Raw genomic sequence first — 20,278 nt, forward strand, 5'->3', positions numbered from 1 at the left:
CTCTTTAAGAATTAAATACAGAATTTTCTTTACCCTCTAATCATTTTTGTGATTGTTTTTTTATTTACAGGCGCTGAACTCTTCAGCAACAAATACAAAACGCAAGTTGTTTGCCTTTACGATTGTCCCAAACAATTCACCGAGGCAAAACCAAATCAGCATCTCTTTCACCATGAAGCACACCATCGACCTTTTGCCTAATTCAGAACTACCCGACGAAGTATTAAAAATTGCCAAGCTCGAGCTACGCGAAGAGAAATGCGCACGAGAGCAGAGCCTCGAGCAACTACGTAATTGGATATTGAAAAATGAAGATTTGCGAGAAGTACGACTCGATGAACAGTTTCTATTGCGTTTCTTGCGCTGTAAAAAGTACAGTGTGCCCATGGCACAACAGACACTTCTGAAATACTTGAACGTGCGTCGGACTTTTCCGCACATGTATGCACAACTGGATTGTCTGGAACCAAAATTAAGTGAAGTCTTATCCAGCGGTTATATATTCGCTACACCAAAACGTGATAAGAATGGACGTCGCGTGGTCATAATCAATGCCAAAGGTTTCAATCCAAAATTATACGACAGCTCTTATCAGGCACGTGCACATTTTATTACCTACGAATGTCTCATGGAAGATCAAGCTACACAAATCTGCGGTCTGGTGCATGTTGGTGATTTCTCTGGTGTCACTACAGCACATATAACCAATTGGAATCCAACAGAATTTGCACGCGTTTTCAAATGGAGCGAACAATCGCTACCAATGCGACACAAGGAAATCCATTTGGTGAACGTACCAGCGACACTGAAATGGTTGATCGACTTTGTAAAGGGACGTGTCAGCACCAAGATACGCCAGCGATTAAATGTATACACAAATGATAAAGAACTAACTAAACTTGTTGATCCGGAATGCCTGCCACAGGAATTGGGTGGTCATATGCCAATGAAAGCAATGGTCGAATTGTGGAAGGAGGAATTGGCGGCTAAGCGTGAGACGATACTGAACTTGGACAAGATAGCATTGCTAAGTGATCGGGGCATAATGCGAAAAAATAATTCGAATGTTGATAAAAATAGTAATAATATAAATTTTGTGTCTCAGATGGAGTCGATAGAGGGCAGTTTTCGTAAGCTGGAATTTGATTAGGTTGAGTAAGTGGGCGAGATAGTGAATGAGCAGAGCTCATGGATGCCGTGCCGGTGTTAGTTGTGGTGTAGCTTAGATTTTAGAGATTAAGTGTATGTATGTATATACTTTAAAAAAATAAGATGAAATAAAAATTAGCAGTGACTCAACACTGTGAGAGCTCGATATAACGAACGATGTAACGCATAGTGAAAAATTTAAATCAGAAATTTTTGTATTTCACTTTCCGCTGACATTGTCTTATGAGGCTATCTTAATATGTTGCACTAAATATTCAAATCCAGCTGAAAGGGAAATGCATAACATGCTTGAAGTAAGTGTTTGGCGAACTTCTTACTCTACAACGAAATTTGAATTCAAATGAAAGATAATCCAGTTCCCGATAAAAATTTAACATGCAAATGCAAAAAAACCTTGTGATTCTATTATTTACCTGGATCAATAGGGTAGCTCGGTTTAAACTGTTTTTTGTGGTAGATTTTTGACAGCTACCGCCTTTTACTTAGTAGCACGTACAGAAAAATGCCCCCGGGGTATCCGATATTTATCAACTTTTTTCCACTCGAGGCCCCATAAATTGTAACTTTAAGTATAAAAACGAATTATTAAGGCCATCAAATAATTTCATTAGATATATTCATTTCAAATTATCCTAGGAAAGTTATACATTTCCATTTGCTCCTCTACAACAAAATATAAAAAATTCATGAATCACAAGAATATGTGCAATTGGTTTTTGCATATAGTTCCCTACGAAAGTCAAACATTTATTTCAGGCTTCGTACGACTATTATTAGGCTACAAACACGTAATAACTCTACCGAAATTTTTGGACGTGTCTGAGCCGCCCATTCTGGTTGTAAAGTATTATTATTCTAATTATTCTTTTAAGTGCAAAATCTGATATAATTATATTTGAGAAATATATCGCATTTGTATCTTGATTTATAGTTTTGAATTTTTAACTCAAATTTCAGGTACGATTCAGAAAAAAGTTTGTAAATAACTGGCACCCTATTACGTGTACATATATGTAGGAAGAGTACAGCCCACTGCCATAGAACTGATCCGGATCGTTCCAGTAAGATTTCATCGTTATCCAGAGCTGAATAGCTTATTGGAATGCCTAAAATTTGTTGGGTATAGTAATACAGCAATTTTATACAGGATTCAACACTTTACTTGGTCGATACGATATCATATCGATATTTGTGTCACTCGATGCCGAACATTTCAATTCGATAGCTTTTAAACAATGAAATTAGCCTATAGTTGGAGCCACTAATAAACATGATTTTAATGGTTACTCAAGAAAAATATGGACTCAATACAAAATAGTGTTCCAAACAACGCTAAAATGGAAAAAATACATATAGGTCAAAAATTCATCCAAATATGTTCCAGGTGTATGAGTGCGCGAATGTACGAAACCCCTAGTTTTTTACCCGTGGCTAAAAATTTTGGATTTCTACTCAAAGAGACCTGTAAGAAATATAGCATCACTTCCCAAGGAAGTGTAAGGCATAAAGCATCACTTCCCAAGTAATATGTATTGTCACATATTTTTATGAAAAAATAGCAAAAATTTTTTTTTCTGGAGCAAAACTTGGTGAAAGCTCAAAATAAAACATGTATCCATGTATTTGCACATTATGGTGATTCTCCTAAATGAATAAACGCTTCAAACCTTCTCAAGTTAACACCAAAAATAAACATTTTATACAAATTTTTGTCCCGATTAGAAAAGATTAAGGGGTCGCGCAAGTTAAATTTCAGATTTTAATAGGGTAATCTGAGCTTGGGATCCTATACGACATCCCCTAATCGTTTCGAAGCCGTACCAAAATTGATATATGATATCGTCTTCCAAACATAGTATTATCGATTTTAGATATTAGAAACAAAAATTAAATTTTCTTGCTTTGATTCCCTATACGACACCCCTCCAATCGGCACGAAAATTTGTGATTTGTCATATTTTTGAAGTTTTTACTACCGTTTGAAGGAGTGATATTGGCAAAATATCGGAAAATTTATTTATGAGGACCACCGTAGTGTACATATATCCAGAAACTTGAGATGTATCTTAGTACTTCCCCAGCGTTCTTAATTTCATTATATCGAGGTTTCACTGTGGACGGTTAATGACGTACTATTTAGAGAAATTTTTCCGTTGTGGAGCGGGATGTGTTTAAAGATTTTTAACAAATAGAAAAATAATGCATAAATATTTTTATTGATGGAATGTAAATGCATACACGTTTACATACTACATATACATATATGTATTCAAATACATACATACCTACTATGTTTACGCGCTTTATAAACTTGTAATCTAACGCTTTGTCTTCTAATTTTATGTAAATTTGCAATAGGTAAATAAATATTTTTGTTTTTTGTATTTATTGTTTGTTTCAATAATACCTTTTAATTTAAATTATTTTTGCTAATTTTATTTAGTCATAGTCCGGCCATATACATATGTATATTTGAATTAGATTGGCGGAATCCGCGATTTTTGATGAAAAACGTGACCAATGACAACCTTCTAAGTCACGGAGCTTTTTATGCGTAAATGAAACCGATTAGTCATCGACGAACAATCATGTCACAGTAAACTGATACTATACAAAGTTCTCGTTCCCAGGATACTGCGTTTTCTTCCAAGACGTCGTAGCTATTTTCTACAATATTTCAATCGTCGTGACAATATCGCAGATACTTGAATATATTCCAACTTGTATATTCTTTGTTATCCATAGATATGGTCGATATTGATACTTCTTTACCGGATGTACATGGAACCGATTTATACTGGAAGTGACATATCAAGGTATTAAACCGACTGTCTTGGAATCGGTTGGATGTGACTACTTCCCACCTTTTGGGAAACAGCAAAAGGACTTTCGCTAACACTAACAACCGCTCAATTTGTGTTCATCATCTTATACCTTTGTAGTAGTGCTCTTAAATAGTCTTCAAACTCAATGAAATTGCAACAGTCCAACAAAATGCTTTAACTGACCAATTGCTTTGAAGAGTGCTACACCATCGGTTTGATTGTTCCTCATATTTTGGAGACCGTAAATTTTGTAATGCCTTTGAAGTTTTTTTAGACGCACCGACTCTGTTATAAGCGAAAGAATGGAGTGTAATTGAATGGCACTTGGTGCCAACGTCGTGTAGTTGCCTAAAGTGAAGAATTGTTAGAGTAAGTTTTAATTAAATACTTTTTGGAAGGGATATCACCACTATGTCCGTACCTATGACAGCGACAACCAATGACACATTTTGTGCTACAAAAGGTAGACCACTTTGATATTTCCAACCACGAGCCTCATAAGTTTGTTGATTGCCACCAATTAGAAAATTAAAAGGTATTTCTTGTCCGCTATGCTGATCTGTTTGGTACTGTAATAAAGTACAAATCATTTATAATGTAATCTTCATAGAAGAGCGACATTAAACATTTTAAAAACCTTTTTTTGTAAATCGCGCAGTATATGTAGGCAATTATTGAATTTATCACAGTTCGGCCCACCAGTTTGCATTATCACAATATTTAGCACTTTAGTATGATTTAAGATGTCTGCAAGTGGCATGGCAACATTGCTCCATATGTCACGATGTACCAGATCTAAGGAATATTTTGTGGGTGGAAAACGCGCTGCAAACAGAATGTAGATTATTAATAAAAGCAGTTTATAGGTGTATGTATGTAATTAAATATAATCTATGTAGGTCTATCTATAGGACTCACAGCATTATTTCCCTGTACTACCCCCTATGCTATAAAATCAACGACTGTCTGCCTAGTCTCTTCAGTTTTTTCACCTTGCGAAATCTGACGCTGTCACCGACCAAATCTTCGGCAACCAAATTCACAAATTAAATGTCGACGATATTGGATATCGAAGGATGACATTACGCTGCCGACTGCTTTTACATCCAAAAATTCTGGGTTTGGCGTTCGATCAGGACATACTTTTTAGCTAGGAAGCAGCCGCAATTGTACCTAAGTACACAGTTGTAACAAAATCCTCAAGTCTCTTGCAGGAAGCACTTGGAGCAAAAATAAAGAAATACTCTTAGCTACATGTAAAGAATTTGGCCAGCCGCTTGTGTGCAACGTGTTTCCGATATGGCCGCCGAACTTAAGAGAAACACACTAAAGGAATCTGCTGGCCTGTTAAACCACACTCATAATTGGCAGGGTATGTCTTCTTATGTCGCCGGAATATCATCTACACATTGTGGCGGGGATTTTAGATTAGTGAAAGGAAATGCTGAGCAAACAATTTATATTAAATACTCAGAAGCCTGAGCATCCTAACAGACATCTGATTGGAAAGACCCCACCTCGCGAGCCATATGAAGAAATCCGGCGCGTACGAGCTCGGCAGTTTGAACTGGATGAGCATAAAGAGGCTTCATCCACGATGAGTTGGCAAAGTCCTTTGCCGATAAATCCCCTGCGAACCCACTCCTCAGAGTCCAATACCGAAACTCCGTTGAGGAAAGCAGGCTTCCGTTTTATTTGTTTTCGGTGTCTCAAGCGCTGTAAAGGTGATTTTCAAAACGGCAGAAGTGGTTTGAAACCGTCAACGGTGTGACTGTTGATGGTGCTGAGAGTAGAGGTAAGCCCATTTTGGACGAGAAGGAGGGCTTATGATGAGGAGTTATTGCACAGAAACAACAAAATTTAGATTCAACAAGTACGAGATATAGCCCAAAACGTGGACCCGGGTACCCCTAGAATATGTTTATACAATATGGATATCAAATGAAAGCTGTGGATGAGTGCTTTAGCAGAGGGTTATTTTCATACCCCTGGGTGACTAGGGTCTCCAGATATAGGCCAAAACGTGGGCCAGTGAATGCCTAGAGAGTGTTTATACAATATAAATATCAAATTAAAGCTGTTGATGTATGCTTTAGTACAGAGTAAGTTTTATGCCGCTGGGTGACTAGGGTCTCGAGATATAGCCCAAAACGTAGACCCGGGTACCCCTAGAATGTGTTTATACAATATGGATATCAAATGAAAGCTGTTGATGAGTGCTATAGTACAGGATAATTTTCATACCCCTGGGTGACTAGGGTCTCGAGATATAGGCCAAAACGTGAACCAGGGCACCCCTAGAATGTGTTTATACAATATGGATATCAAATGAAAGCTGTTGATGAGTGCTATAGTACAGGATAATTTTCATACAACTGGGAGGCTAGGGTCTCGAGATATAGCCCAAAACGTGAACCCGGGTACCTCTAGAATGTGTTTATACAATATGGACATCAAATGAAAGTCGTTGATGAGCGCATACATACCACCCACTGGGACTGGCAATAAGAGATGAAGAAGAAGGAGAAATACTTGAGAGAGAGAAAAGAGAGAAGGAGTCTGATAAAGAGAAAAATGAGACGAAGATGGAGATGAAGCGAAAAAGACGGAGGGAGGAGTGAATAAAAAGTATAGGAAAAAGTGTAGAGGGGTAGGGCGGAGTTAGACGGAAAAAGCTTATTAAAATGTATGCAGATAGGCCAAATTTAGGGCAGAACAACGTCTGCCGGGTCTGCTAGTAATATTTGTAAAATTGATTTTATCACAAGTGGACGGTGCCACGCCCATTTAAACTTTTTTTTCAAAATATCAGTCCACACGTTAAGTTTCAACATTCTAGGTGTATTATTTACTAAATAATCAGGTTTTTTGTGTTTTCCAAAATGTTATATATATAAAAAGTGGGCGTGGTTATCATCCAGACACGAGGTACCAAATTTGGTGAAGATATCTCAATATTTACTCAAGTTATCATGTTAACGGACGGGCGGACGGACGGACATGGCTCAATAAAATTTTTTTTCGACACTGATGATTTTGATAAATGGAAGTCTATATCTATCTCGATTTCTTTATACCTGTACAACAAACCGTTATCCAATCAAAGTTAATATACTCTGTATGCAAAGCACGCTGAGTATAAAAACGATCGAATGAAATCGTGGATGACAAGCGCAATGGAAGCTGGAATAGAGCAAAATCCATGACATCTCATTATTATTAGAAAAATCTAAAAACTGATAGCTACATTTTACATAAACTACGGCGTTGGAACAGATACCTTATTTGTATAAAAAATATTAAATAATGAAACTCTTTTTGTATGATTAATCTCAAAACTTACATTCATTAATTAAGAGATAAGTGGCGATAACACATGCACTGGCTAAAATCAAAACAAATATCATAATTTGCACACACGAATAGCAGTCCAAATTTTGTTTTCCAAGGCTCGCGCTGGCTACGTTTTGGTGTACGCCTTCTTTGATGCTGTAACCATCAATCTCGCTGCCATAACTGCTGTCAACGCCAACCTGGCTACCATAGCCCACGTTGACAATTGTAATGCCATCATAACTTTTGCACTCTTTTAGCAACGGCGTGCGCTCATCCGTTCCCCGCTCTATATTGATCACTGTCGATTTGATTGGCATTACATCGTTTGAGGGCTGTTGCTTGGAAGATGTAAGCAGTGCTCCCCATGATAACGCCAAACCCTTATGCCAACGTAGACCTTTGTTAAATTTATAAAATAAAGTTATTGACAAATTTATGAAAAATATTGTTTTAATTAAGCGCCACAAGATGTGCGATAGCGAGTCTAATTGTTTAAAGAGTTTTGTATATCTTTGTTCTTGTTCATAATACGCTATGAAATTGTTAACACTACGATCGCTAAGCAACAGTGGCATACTGGATCTATGGATCTTGACTCATTTTCATCAACAGCTCGGCTACGATGGAGCATTGAAACTGTGTAGAAATTAAGTAGACTAGCAACTACTTAACACACGCTTTATAATAGACATAAGATAACGAAATGAGCATTTGCATTGCCGATTTTGTTTACACTGATATAAAGATAAAGAAAATAGCTATATATGTATGTATAGTTTATTCGTACGTTAGAGTACCTAAGTTATTGCGATGAGTTCCTTGGTACGAAAGCCCGCTTGGGACTGACACAAACAGGGAGAACCAGTTTTCAGTGTGACCCCATCTAATTTGTTTCGTCCCCCCACAAATTGTCATCCTCCCAGCAGCTCCTTGCAGCAGGACTGCTCCATATTCTCTTACTCCGGGAAGGCATCGAATCCAATCCGGGTCCGTCTCCTGACCCCGGTCCTGAGAAATGGTTTTGCTGCATCTGCCGGAAAGGAATCTTTTTAGGACGGTCATACTCTGTTCAGTGTGTCTCGTGCAAGGGCTGGTTGCATCGGACAGGTTGTTCTGGGCTTGATCCCAAAACCCGACGTCCACGTAACTTTTATAAATCTTTTGTGGCTCCTTGCTGTTCACGCCCAAGGGCGTCCCGTAGTCTACGTCTAAGCACCCCCCCCCCCCCCCCCCCCCCCCCACTACCTGCCAGCAGCCCCGCTGCTCAGCAAGCCACAACAAGTACCCGCTGCTGCTCGCGCCCTACGGCGCCAACAACTCAAACAGCTGCTACCACTCATAACTATAATCTTCGTAGTAGAGTCGGAAGCAATGCTGAGCAACAGCCCCTGCCCCCGTCTTCTCCCCCCCTCTTTTCCGGCAGCAATCGTGTAGGTCAGGGAAACAGACTCTTAGAGTCCCTACCTCCGTTTGCACCGTTTGCCAGCACAGAATATATATGTTTGCGACATCCGCCCAATGCAGCTCCTGCCTTGGGTGGTGCCACTTCCCTAGATGTTCTGGTCTCCGCGACGGCAACCCCCCGACGGGTTTCATCGCGCCATGTTGCCAGGTCCCAAACCCAAATCATCCGGGTACCCCAATGCTTGCCCAAGGACGCCCAGTCTCAGGGCCACAACAGCAATTGCGTCCTGGCCTTCCCCAACCCAGGCGTAGTCACTCGTCACTTACCCCCAGAGTGGCGACGTCTCCCCTTATGCACTTCAGAATTCTGCAGTTAAACTGTAATGGACTAACTGGGAAGATTACGGAGATAGTCGATTTCATGAAGCGGCACAACATCCGCATTGCTGCGATTCAAGAGACTAAACTCACAGCAAGATCTGCATTGCAGACCTGCTCTGGGTATAACGTCCACAGGAAAGACCGCGAGAGCGGAAATGGAGGCGGTTTCGCGTTTATCATACACCACTCTGTGCAATATTATATATTTGATCCTGGCATCGACCGCAGGGACAATGTCTTAGAACGTCAAGGCCTATCTGTCCGGTCAGGCGATGCAAACCTAGAAATCATCAACATCTACATCCCTCCTGCCACCTGTTGCCCCAGTGGATACCGCCCTAATATCAGGGCCTTACTCACTGGCAACAATCGCATTATCTTAGGCGATTTCAATGCCCATCATGATCTATGGCATTCAAACTTGCGGGCGGACAGTAGGGGTGAGATGTTGGCGGATCAAATAGAAGAAACGACGTTCTGCACAATAAACGGAGACGCCCCCACACGTATGGTAGGAAGCTGTCACACCTCGCCAGATATCTCAATCGTGAGCGCAGAACTCGTAAACTGCGTCAACTGGCAGCCGATGGTAACATTGGCATCCGACCACCTGCACATACTTATTTCGCTTGAGCGTAACGCCGACTTCATCGTCACTGAAAAACGCACTTTCATAAACTTCAAAAAAGGAAAGTGGGAAGAATATAAATCCTTTACAGACAGCCGCCTAGCTGCCCTCCCTATCCCGACTGATGCCCGCCAAGGGGAGCGTGCCTTCCGTAAGGTCATTAAATCCGCCTCGGCACATTTCATTCCCGCCGGGAGAATTCCCGAAATCCGGCCCCACTTCCCGGCGGAGGCCGCAAACTTAGTGAGAGAACGTGACCTTATAAGACAGCTTGATCCAGGCGACCCCCAAATAAAGTATATAAACCAACGCATCAGATTGCTTGTAGATGAACACAAGCGGGCGAAATGGGAGGTCTACCGGTGTGGGTAAACTTTGGTCCACCGCAAAGTCCCCATCGAATCCGACTAAGCACAAAGACAAAGTTTCCATCGCCTTTGGCGACAAAGTGCTGTCGGACGCGCAAAAATGCGCGAGCGCTTTCTGCCGACAATATATAATGCATCCTACGGTCGACAAAGATAGACGGAGAGCCAATAGACGCGCACATAAACACAAATTCAGCGCGTCACCAATCACCATCACCGCCAAAGAGGTTGAGGACGCCATTGGTCGTGCTAAACCATCCAAAGCAGTGGGCCCAGACGGCATAGCCATGCCGATGCTTAAAAACCTAGGGAAAGAGGGGTTCAAATATTTAGCGCATGTCTTCAATCTGTCTCTTTCCACCTTTGTCATACCTGTGAAATGGAAAATGGCCAAGGTGATCCCGCTACTAAAGCCTGGGAAACCAGCTAACATAGGTGAGTCGTATCGTCCGATATCTCTCCTATCGCCAGTGGCAAAGACGCTTGAAGCCATTTTGCTCCCTTATTTCCAAGCAAATTTGCAGCTAGCAGCATGGCTTCAGAAAACTCCATAGCACTACCACCGCGCTAAATGCCATTAGCACCCAGATAAATTGCGGTTTAAATCAATACCCCCACCATAGAACAGTACTCGTAGCGCTAGACCTATCAAAAGCTTTTGATACGGTTAACTATGGCTCGTTACTGCAGGACCTGGAAGGGTCTACCCTTCCCCCATGTCTTAAAAGGTGGACCGCAAATTATCTGGGTGGTCGGCAGGCATCGGTGCAATTTAGAAACGAAACATCAAAACCAAGGAGAATTAAACAGGGGGCGCCACAGGGTGGTGTCCTATCCCCACTTTTGTTTAATTTCTACATATCTAAGCTACCTTCACCACCGGTAGGATTCACAATCGTTTCCAACGCTGATGACTGCACAATAATGGCCACAGGCCCAGGCCCAAAGATCGATGCGCTATGCAATAAAATAAACGGCTACCTCCCTGATCTCTCCAGTTTTTTTGCCTCGCGAAACCTGGCATTATCACCGACTAAATCTTCCGCGACCTTATTTACAACATGGACGCCCCAAATGTCGACCATTTTGAACATCCACGTCGATGGCACTACGCTACCGACTGTCCTACACCCCAAAATCTTGGGTGTGACGTTTGATCAGGATCTACATTTTGGTGAGCACGCAGCCGCAATTGTTCCGAGAATTCAGAGCCGTAACAAAATCCTCAAATCCCTCGCAGGCAGTACTTGGGGAAAAGATAAAGAAACGCTCATGACTACATACAAAGCAATTAGCCAGCCGATTACGTGCTATGCGTCACCCATATGGTAGCCAAGCCTAAAAATCACCCACTGGAAGAAACTACAGGCCTGCCAAAATACTGCTCTCAGAATCGCCACGGGCTGTCTTCTTATGTCCCCAGAACACCATCTGCATAATGAGGCGAGAATACTCCCCATCAGGGAGAGAAATGAGATGCTGACCAAACAGTTCCTGTTGAATACCCAGAAACCTGGGCATCCCAACAGACATCTGATTGATGAACCAGCACCGCCTAGGGGCTTAAGGAGTCATCTCCGTAAGCATTTTGAGGAAATACGGCACCTGAGAACCCAGCCGTATGAAGTGAAAAAACACAAGCAGGTCCTTGGTGAACTCCATAAACAGGCGTCGGACCTTTATGCCGGGAATTGCCCGGTGAATCCAGTACTTAACGAAAATTATCCAAAACTTGCGGAAGAGGAACGCATACTCCCCAGGGAAACGCGTGTCACTCTTGCTCAACTTCGTTCTGGATACTGTAACAGGTTAAACTCTTACCTATCCAGAATCAACCCCGACATACAAAATGTATGCCCCGCTTGCAATGTGTCCCCACATGACACCAACCATCTCTTCAATTGTAATGTGGAACCAACGCCTCTAACACCCCTTTCCTTATGGTCCACCCCTGTTGAAACGGCAAGTTTCCTTAGAATCCCGTTAGAGGATATTGATGACAATTTGTGATCGGTCGCGGCTATTAGGTGGGGCGAGCATTGCTACAACAACAACAACAACCCGTAACAACCCAGAAACTAAATGACTTTTCTACCAAAAGCACATATCGTTAGCTTAATGTGAAAATGTGCTAAGTCACTTTTTACGAATTTTACAGGAGACGAAAAAAAATGAATAATTTTTGAAATAACCTTTTTTTCAAAACTGTGAATGAGGATACCTTAGTTGCAATACTATTGAGTGTAGAAGCTTTGAAAAAGATAAATAAAATTCATGTATGCTAACCCAGCAGCTATTTTATGACTTAGCACAATTTCCGCACTCAAAACAAATTTTTTCTCCTGACTTAGCACTTTTTACTCAATATGTTTCCCCATCACTCCTCCCCTTAAATTATTGAAATATAACACTAAAACTATATATTTCACAAAAACTACTATTTATTTGTCAAACTATTTCTAACGGTTCTGATCTGGAATCTTTTGCCGGATGGTGCGCAGACAATAATTTATTTTTAAATTCAAACAAATGCTGTGCTGTGTCTTATGCCATAAAGACAACTGCCACATACTTTATCTACAAACTAAATGCTAAATCTGTTAATCGTTGCCAAGAGAGTAAAGACTTGGGTGTAATTTTTGACTCAAAACTCCCTTTTTCTAGTCACATTGACTTCATTGTTTCAAAATTTGTTGCAATGGTTGGGTTCAGTAGACGTAACACCAGTAACATTAAGGACCCTTTGACGTTGAAGGCACTTTATATATCCTTGGTCAGAAGTGGTCTTGAATATTGTTCAATAATATGGAATCCTTTCTATGAATCTAACTCCAATAAAATTGAGAAAGTTCAAAAAAAATTTACAAAAATTGCTTTGCGTATGCTTCACTGGCCAGACGGCCTCCCATCATATACCAGCAGGCACAAACTGCTTGGTCTTCAGGCTTTGCATGACAGAGGAGCTTTTATCTCACTCATGCTTGCCTATAATGTAATAAACTTTAGCACGAATTGCTCTGATTTATCTAGTTTGTTCATTCCATATATTCCACTGCGTGGTCTTCGGCATAATAGATTATTTATCGAAATAACTCATAAATCGAATTATGGTATGAATGAACCTATAACTAGGACTATACATCTAGCAAATCGATTCAGTAGTGTTCTTAATTTTAATAACAGCTTATATAAGTTTAAGCTTGAATTGTTTTCTATTTTTAACTAGTCTGTAAGAAAGCATGTAGTTATCGACATGTAAGAATTGAAGTAGATTATGGTCAGTGCAAAGCATTTATCAAACACCATAGCTTTTCCAACCCAATTGTCAACCTCACCTAACCGTGGCGAATCCTGTTTCATTGACAGCCGTGGCTCTGGCGACCCCAAGTTACTCATGGAACGAGGTGGTGGGGAGGGCGTTATGGCCTAGAAGGTTTAATGTGGTCATATAAATCGTTCCCTAGATGGTTCGGCTAGTACCTTTGGCTTTGTTACCGGAACGTACCGGATCTATATCCGGCAAAGGACTATCAATACCGGTAACACTCCCCAAAGCCTTCGGAGAGTGTCTTTATCGTTAATACAACAACAACAACAAAGCATGTACTTTTAGACTGAATGAATTAAATAAATAAATAAAATGCGCGCACAAAGAAATGACTATTAATTCAGATTGATATTATTGACAGGTTGACTTTTTAACAGCTGACGACTTAGCACATTTACACATCATTGCCCACAGCACCTAAAAATGGAAAACTAAAATATTTTTTTTTTTGATCGATATATTTTGAATTCAGTTTTAAAATGCATTAAAATAAAATTTTTCAAAAAAAGTGACTTAGCACATTTTCACATTAAGCTAACGATATAAGGCTAGGAGTTTTTAAAAAATTAATTAACCACCGACGAATACCCAAACAGCCCCTAATGATTCCAACAAAAGCTGGGAACGACCAAGTATAGCAAGAATGTCTGGCGATCTAACATTTTGAAAAATTTTTTTTTGAAAATACAGAATAATCACGCGAAAGTTAATTCCCGTGTTGGGAGTCCAAATACCGCTCTAAAAGTTAACTCATGTAAACTCACGGCTAACATTTCCGAGCTTTTCCATTTTTGATTCGTTTTGTTTTGTTGATTTTCCGATAGGGTGAATAATTAATGTATATTTTCAATTCTTTCAAACCAAATATTTGTTTGGCTACCAAATAATGAGCCGATATTCTTCTTATTTCCTAATTTAGGGTGTGGAAAATTATTGTCAGCTCAGTGAGGCAAAAAAAATGGCCAAAAATCAACGGTAAAATCAACGCAAACTCACATAACGACATTAAATAACTCCAAATAAATGTTAAATACTGTATTTTCCTAAGTTTATTTGACGGACAAGCTCAACACCCTTGGAACATTTTGGTTAACTCTTTCGAGATTCTACTGTACACTTTAGTCTGAGCAAATATTGAGTAGGTATACCAACTATTTAATTCGTTATTCAAATTGAATAAAATTGTATATCTTCTGTCTTATAGCGTAGGTCAGTTGTGATATTTCACGATATTTCATTGGCTTTGGAGGTCCATAACTTCTTGGAATTCATATTGAGCTATTACACAGCGTCACACTCATGGTTTTAACCGAACTAAGATATCCTAAATTGTTTTCTTTTGAACTCTTTTAAAGTTTTTGCGGCAGTAGGTGTCGAGTTCATTTGTCATACTTCATACGTACTGTATAGCATCATCGATCACTAATCATAAATTATACTAACCTTTCATATTACACCGCCAATTAACGATTCAAGGTCACAATACAAAGATGCCTTATCACAAATTAAAGTTCAACTTTAACACCGATTTCTAAAATATTCACATTTATGTATTTTTTATATATCCGGAACAAGATCACTAGGGTTCTAACATTACTTAGCACCTACTTTTTACATACAACTTAGTTAAGGATATATGTATGTATGAAATTTCACAGACATATTTTTATGTGAGAATTTTATACTTTCGGACTGTAAACAATCCAGAGGGAGGCAATTAAGTTCGGTTATTAACTTTAGCCCCTTTTGTTGTTACACGATCCACACTATTAATTCTTGAGGACTTTGCCATTTTTTTGACGAGTTACCAAGCCACACTCTGCAAAAAACTTATAAATTAGACTTTTATGTATATTTCTATTCAAAACGACAGCAAATTTGCTAATCTGCGCGATTTTCCCGCATTCTGAGGTCAGCTGAATTCAAATTGAAGAGATCGCATTGCCGGACGAATGTTTTTGAGTGCGGAACTCTGATTGAGTTGATACCGTTCAATGACTGCCAACAAATTCTACAGGCTGTTTGTAAACAATCAAACTACATAGAGATATGTAGACAAGCAAACATATGTACTACATATATGTACATGTATGTACAAAGTTATATTTACTAGTAGGAATGCACATGTAAATTTGTGTGATCATTAGACCGATTCAAAAAAAAATAATTGTTTTATTTTCGAACAGGCTCAAAATTTTTGTTTCGTTGGTGCCTTGGCGAAACAACCTTAGATCCATCATTAACAGCGGAGACCCAGATGTACGGAGGAGACAACTGTATAGTAAACATCACGCTCTAAAAGTCTCTCACCAGACCAGTAATATTATACTGCCCAGAATCTGGATGGTGTCGAGAGAAGATGAAACTACCCTTAGAGTATTCGAGAGAAAAGTGATACAAATAAAAGCGAAAAAGCTTCGCCGGCTAGGTCATATTAAGCAAATGGCAAATGCAGACGCATCGTACCAAGAAGACCGGTAGTTGGCAGGGCAAAAAAAAAAAAAAAAAAAAATACTGTTGAGAAGCAAATAGTCACCTGTGCTTCCTTAGTTTAGTGGCCGAAGACCAGGCAACGAAAAGCAAAAACAAAATTAAGCAAACTGTAGCAACTAGTTTGTATTGGCATAACGAGTGGGATTAGAACGTCCCGTGCTGATGCACTTATTGCCACAGAGAGAAAGAGGAAACACTTGCTGCACTGAAGTAAAGATTGGGAACAGGACAGAGCATATGAAGGAAAAAAGAAAATTTGTAGAAAATCCAATATTGCAATTAAGTGATGGCAATGGCCCCTACGCTCAGAATCTCATGGTCCATTGTGTACAGAGCTCTTTGGGAAACAGCGAGTCCATACACTGACCCTGACTACCCCCAGCGGGTTAGTGGGTCAAAATATACCCCGGTAGGTATGCCTGTCGTAAGAGGCAACTAAAATACCAGATTCAAGGGGTTGTGTAGCGCAACCCTTTCAGGTTTTCAGCGCAATATATAGCTTATCCGATTGCCAACCTCACCTATCCGTGGCGAATCTTGTTTCATTAACAGCCGAGGCTCTGTCTTCCCGAGCCGTTCGAAACTAAACGAGGTTTCATACAGGGCGACCCCCTATCGTGCGATTTCTTTAATTTTATCTTGGAGAAAATTATATTAGCTGCAGAACTTAACCGCTCTGGAACCACATTCTACAAAAGCATGCGTATGCTGACAACATTGATATCATCGGCTGGATCCGCGCCGTAAGTTCTGCTTACTTCAAACTGAAAAAAGAAGCGGAAATGATGAGTTTGATGGTGAATGAGGAGTTGCTGTCATCGAGAAAAGAGTCAGCCCATTTGGGGCTTGACAACGACGCAACTATTGGCAGCCACAATTTAGACCTCAACATAGTCCAGCGTATCAAAATGCAGCGGGTACGCAGGGTAGGCCATTTATGCGAATGAAAGATGATGCTTCGGCTAAGAAATTTTTTTGTCGTCCGCCTATGAAAACAAATGAAGAAGGCAGCTGGAAGGCCCAGGTTGAAAGCGTAAGATGTGCAGGTCAGGCAGGAAGCTATAGCAGCAGAGCCATTATGTGGACACACAAAGGCACACACTAGGGAAACCTTAAGTAACTGGGAAACAAAGCAGCTCATACAACACTGAATTGAATGCCCAGGGAAATGACAGGCCAAACTGTTTATACTTTCAGTAACGAGAGTATTAGGAAAACTCATTTATGTCTGCATAGAGGACGTACGACCTCTTTGCGGGACCCTGTAGACTAAATTATCACCTAAGTAAGTTAAATCTTTCCGATACACAAATCTCTTGTTTCTGTGAGCCGGAGGAAGAACCGCCCATTCACGTTCTTAGCGAATGCGCTGCTATAGCATGGCAGAAACTCTCCCATCTAGGGGACGGGACTTTTAGTTCCCTCGTGATACGGAACAAAAACAACCCAATATTTTTTCGGAGCTGCTAACGAGTGTTCGCTAATGAAGCGAGTAGCCCTGTGCGAAAAAGAAAAGTTGTTAAAAAATTGTGGTTCCAATAATCTTCAGTGCGAAATTGGTATTAGCCATAGACTATTTTATATAAAAGGTTGTCATTTCGCCTCTTTTCACAGAAGCATTCCCTATGACTGCTTCCGCTGTTATGCCGCTACAGTATACTTTTTGGCGAATAAAATTTATATAATCTGTGTGCCATGCACAGCTGTGTGTAAAAATTTAGCAGTCTTGAAATACGAAGAACTTAACAAGTCGATGTAGCGCCCGTGACCGAGAGATTTAACTTTGACACAAGTTTCTTCGCAGTACCCCATAATGCAGCGCACGCGTATTTGTTAGTTTATGATTAGAGTGTAGTTTTGTCGTAAATCAGTCGTACATATTTACATATATGCAACTGATCTTTGTTTTTGTTGTTTTGCCTAAATGTCCAATATGTTAAATGTGCCTAATATAATCAACTTGTCCACACTTTGTCAAAACTGTACTCCTTTTTCGTTGCAGCAAAGAAGATTAAGTCCACAAAAAAACAATAAAATAGAGTGCACAAACACAAATTGGACAGACCGTACTTTTGTTATTTGCATATTTAGTTAATACGAATAGCAAATAAAGAAACAAAGGGCTTTTGTATTTGGCTTTCCACTTCCGGTTTTCAAGGAATTCAACTCATATAAGTACAATCAAAATTTGTTATCAGTAAAACCAAACAATGTCGTGTGAATATTTAGGATTGGACTTGTCTTTCGGAGGTTGTTGCAGTTTAGCGTGTGTAAACAAGCCTTACGGGATGGCGGATTAGAGTTTGAGATGAATTGTTTATTTTTTTAATGGAACTTTTTTTTTAAAACAACGGATAGGCGGAAAAGTGTAGTTCTTAGAAATGTTTGGGTGGAACAACAAATCAACATACTTTCGGAGCATGCCCAGGAAAACGGCAGCCCAAGGGCATGGGCTAACCAGGACATCTATTAAGGGCTTACTTCTCTCGAAAAAACACATTGCACTATCGACTTCAAAAGGAAAAGTGCGTCGACTATACATCATACACAGAAAATCCCTAGTGCTATCCGTCAAGGGGAACGTACTTATCGCCAAGGTCATTGAATGCACATCGGGTCGTTTTGTTCTAGCTGGAAGAGTTCCAAAAATTCGGCCAAATTTTCCAACGAAGGCCGAAACCTTAGCGAGGGTTAACGGAAAGGTGTGTCCTATCTCTACTTTTGTTAACTTTTTACATATCGAAGCTCTGTTGTTGTTGTTGTTGTTGTAGCGATAAGGTTGCTCCCCGAAGGCTTTGGGGCGTGTTATCGATGTAATGGTCCTTTGCCGGATACAGATCCGGTACGCTCCGATAACACAGCACCATTAAGGTGCTAGCCCGACCATCTCGGGAACGATTTATGTGGCCACATTAAACCTTCAGGCCATCCCTCCCTCCCCACCCCAAGTTCCAAGAGGAGCTTGGGGTCGCCAGAGCCTCGTCTGTTAGTGAAACAGGATTCGCCGCGATAGGTGAGGTTGACAATTGGGTTTGGAGAAGCTATATATTGAGCTGGCAACCTGAAAGGTTGCGCTACACAGCCCCTTGAATCTGGTATTTTAGTCGCCTCTTACAACAGGCATACCTACCGCGGGAATATTCTGACCCTCTAACCCGCTGGGGTATATCGAAGCTCTCTTCCCTATCAGAAGAAGTCAATATGGCTTCTTATGCGGGCGTAACTAGACACTATCAGCAATCAAATACCCCCAGCGGGTTAGGGGGATTAGAATATACCCCCGGTAGGTATGCCTGTCGTAAGGGGCTACTAAAAACCAAATTGATTCCAAGGGGTTGTGCAGCGCAACCCTTTAAAGGGGTTGCCAGCGCAATATATAGCGTATCCAACTCAATTGTCAACCTCACCTACCCGTGGCTAATGCTGTTCCTTATGGATGTAGGGGGTGGGATTTCGGTATGACCTAGAAGGTTTCATGTGGTCATACCAAATCGTTCCAGAGATTGGTACCTTAATGGTGCTTGCTACCGGATCTACATCCGGTAAAGGACCATCAACATCGATAACACTCCCCAAGCCCTTCGGGGAGTGTCTTTATAGCTACAACAACAACAACATCACCAATCAAATCCTCGGCGACCTTCACGACATTGACGAGGCAAATGTTGGAAATGTTGGACAAGGTAGACTGAAGAGCTGCAGAATAGGTTTAAGCGTAGCACGGTGGGGTATTTGATCAATCTAGCTGGCCAAAAGTCGATTTTTCAAACTATTACAATTTTTTTAATATACTCCCTGGCGTTCCCAGATGCCCACTGAATAGTATACATACCACAAAACCCATCTGCAACGTCAACGGAGCTAACCGCGCACATTTAAATTTGTATAAAAATTATGTGCAATTCAATGTATTTTTGGAATAAAAAGCAATATACCCTTCTAACCTAAATAATTGTTCACTTGTTTAGCCTTAATCTAATCTAGTTACATTTCTTCTTTTGGGACAGATAAATGTGTTTTTAATTCATATGTTAGATTTTTTAAATCGCATGTGTTAACTGAGGTATTCTACTTGTAATACTACTACTTTTCAATATTAAATTTTTTAAAACCGTTGCAAACAAAAAGATTTATCTTTTTTTCATGGCATATGATTTCAGTAATTTTTTGGCAATGCATTAGCTTATGTTTGTTTCAAAGTTTAATAACAAAAACGACTGCGAATACCCGAAATTTTTTTAATGGTGATCAATTTTGTTAGAGACTGATATCCTTATTGGCAAAAGGTGGTAACCTTGTGAAAACATCCTCAGTGGCAACACCTAGGTGAAAAGGCTTAAAATGT

At 40.2% G+C, this 20,278-nt stretch overlaps 2 protein-coding genes across 10 annotated transcripts in view; one reads left to right on the plus strand and one right to left on the minus strand.

Annotated features, from left to right (window-relative positions):
• Cralbp (Cellular retinaldehyde binding protein) overlaps nucleotides 1-3,563 on the plus strand; it is a 52,320-nt gene extending 48,757 nt beyond the window's left edge. For all 9 annotated transcript variants that reach the window (XM_067790150.1, XM_067790154.1, XM_067790155.1 and 6 more), the window contains exon 2: nucleotides 71-3,563. In XM_067790150.1, the coding sequence (XP_067646251.1) occupies nucleotides 71-1,150 (1,080 nt within the window). In that variant the 3' untranslated portion in view covers nucleotides 1,151-3,563. The remainder of the gene's footprint in view (nucleotides 1-70) is intronic.
• PGRP-LD (Peptidoglycan recognition protein LD) lies at nucleotides 3,363-15,440 on the minus strand. Its single transcript, XM_067790160.1, has 5 exons — nucleotides 14,884-15,440; nucleotides 7,339-7,728; nucleotides 4,633-4,820; nucleotides 4,417-4,564; nucleotides 3,363-4,343 (listed from the first exon to the last, which is right to left on the minus strand). Exons 1-5 carry the CDS (start codon nucleotides 14,888-14,890, stop codon nucleotides 4,138-4,140), a joined length of 939 nt encoding a protein of 312 aa, XP_067646261.1. The 5' UTR covers nucleotides 14,891-15,440; the 3' UTR covers nucleotides 3,363-4,137.
• Nucleotides 15,441-20,278: the final 4,838 nt, after the last annotated feature.

Source organism: Eurosta solidaginis, chromosome 5 (assembly GCF_040869045.1).
Source record: "Eurosta solidaginis isolate ZX-2024a chromosome 5, ASM4086904v1, whole genome shotgun sequence".
NCBI classification, from domain to species: domain Eukaryota; kingdom Metazoa; phylum Arthropoda; class Insecta; order Diptera; family Tephritidae; genus Eurosta; species Eurosta solidaginis.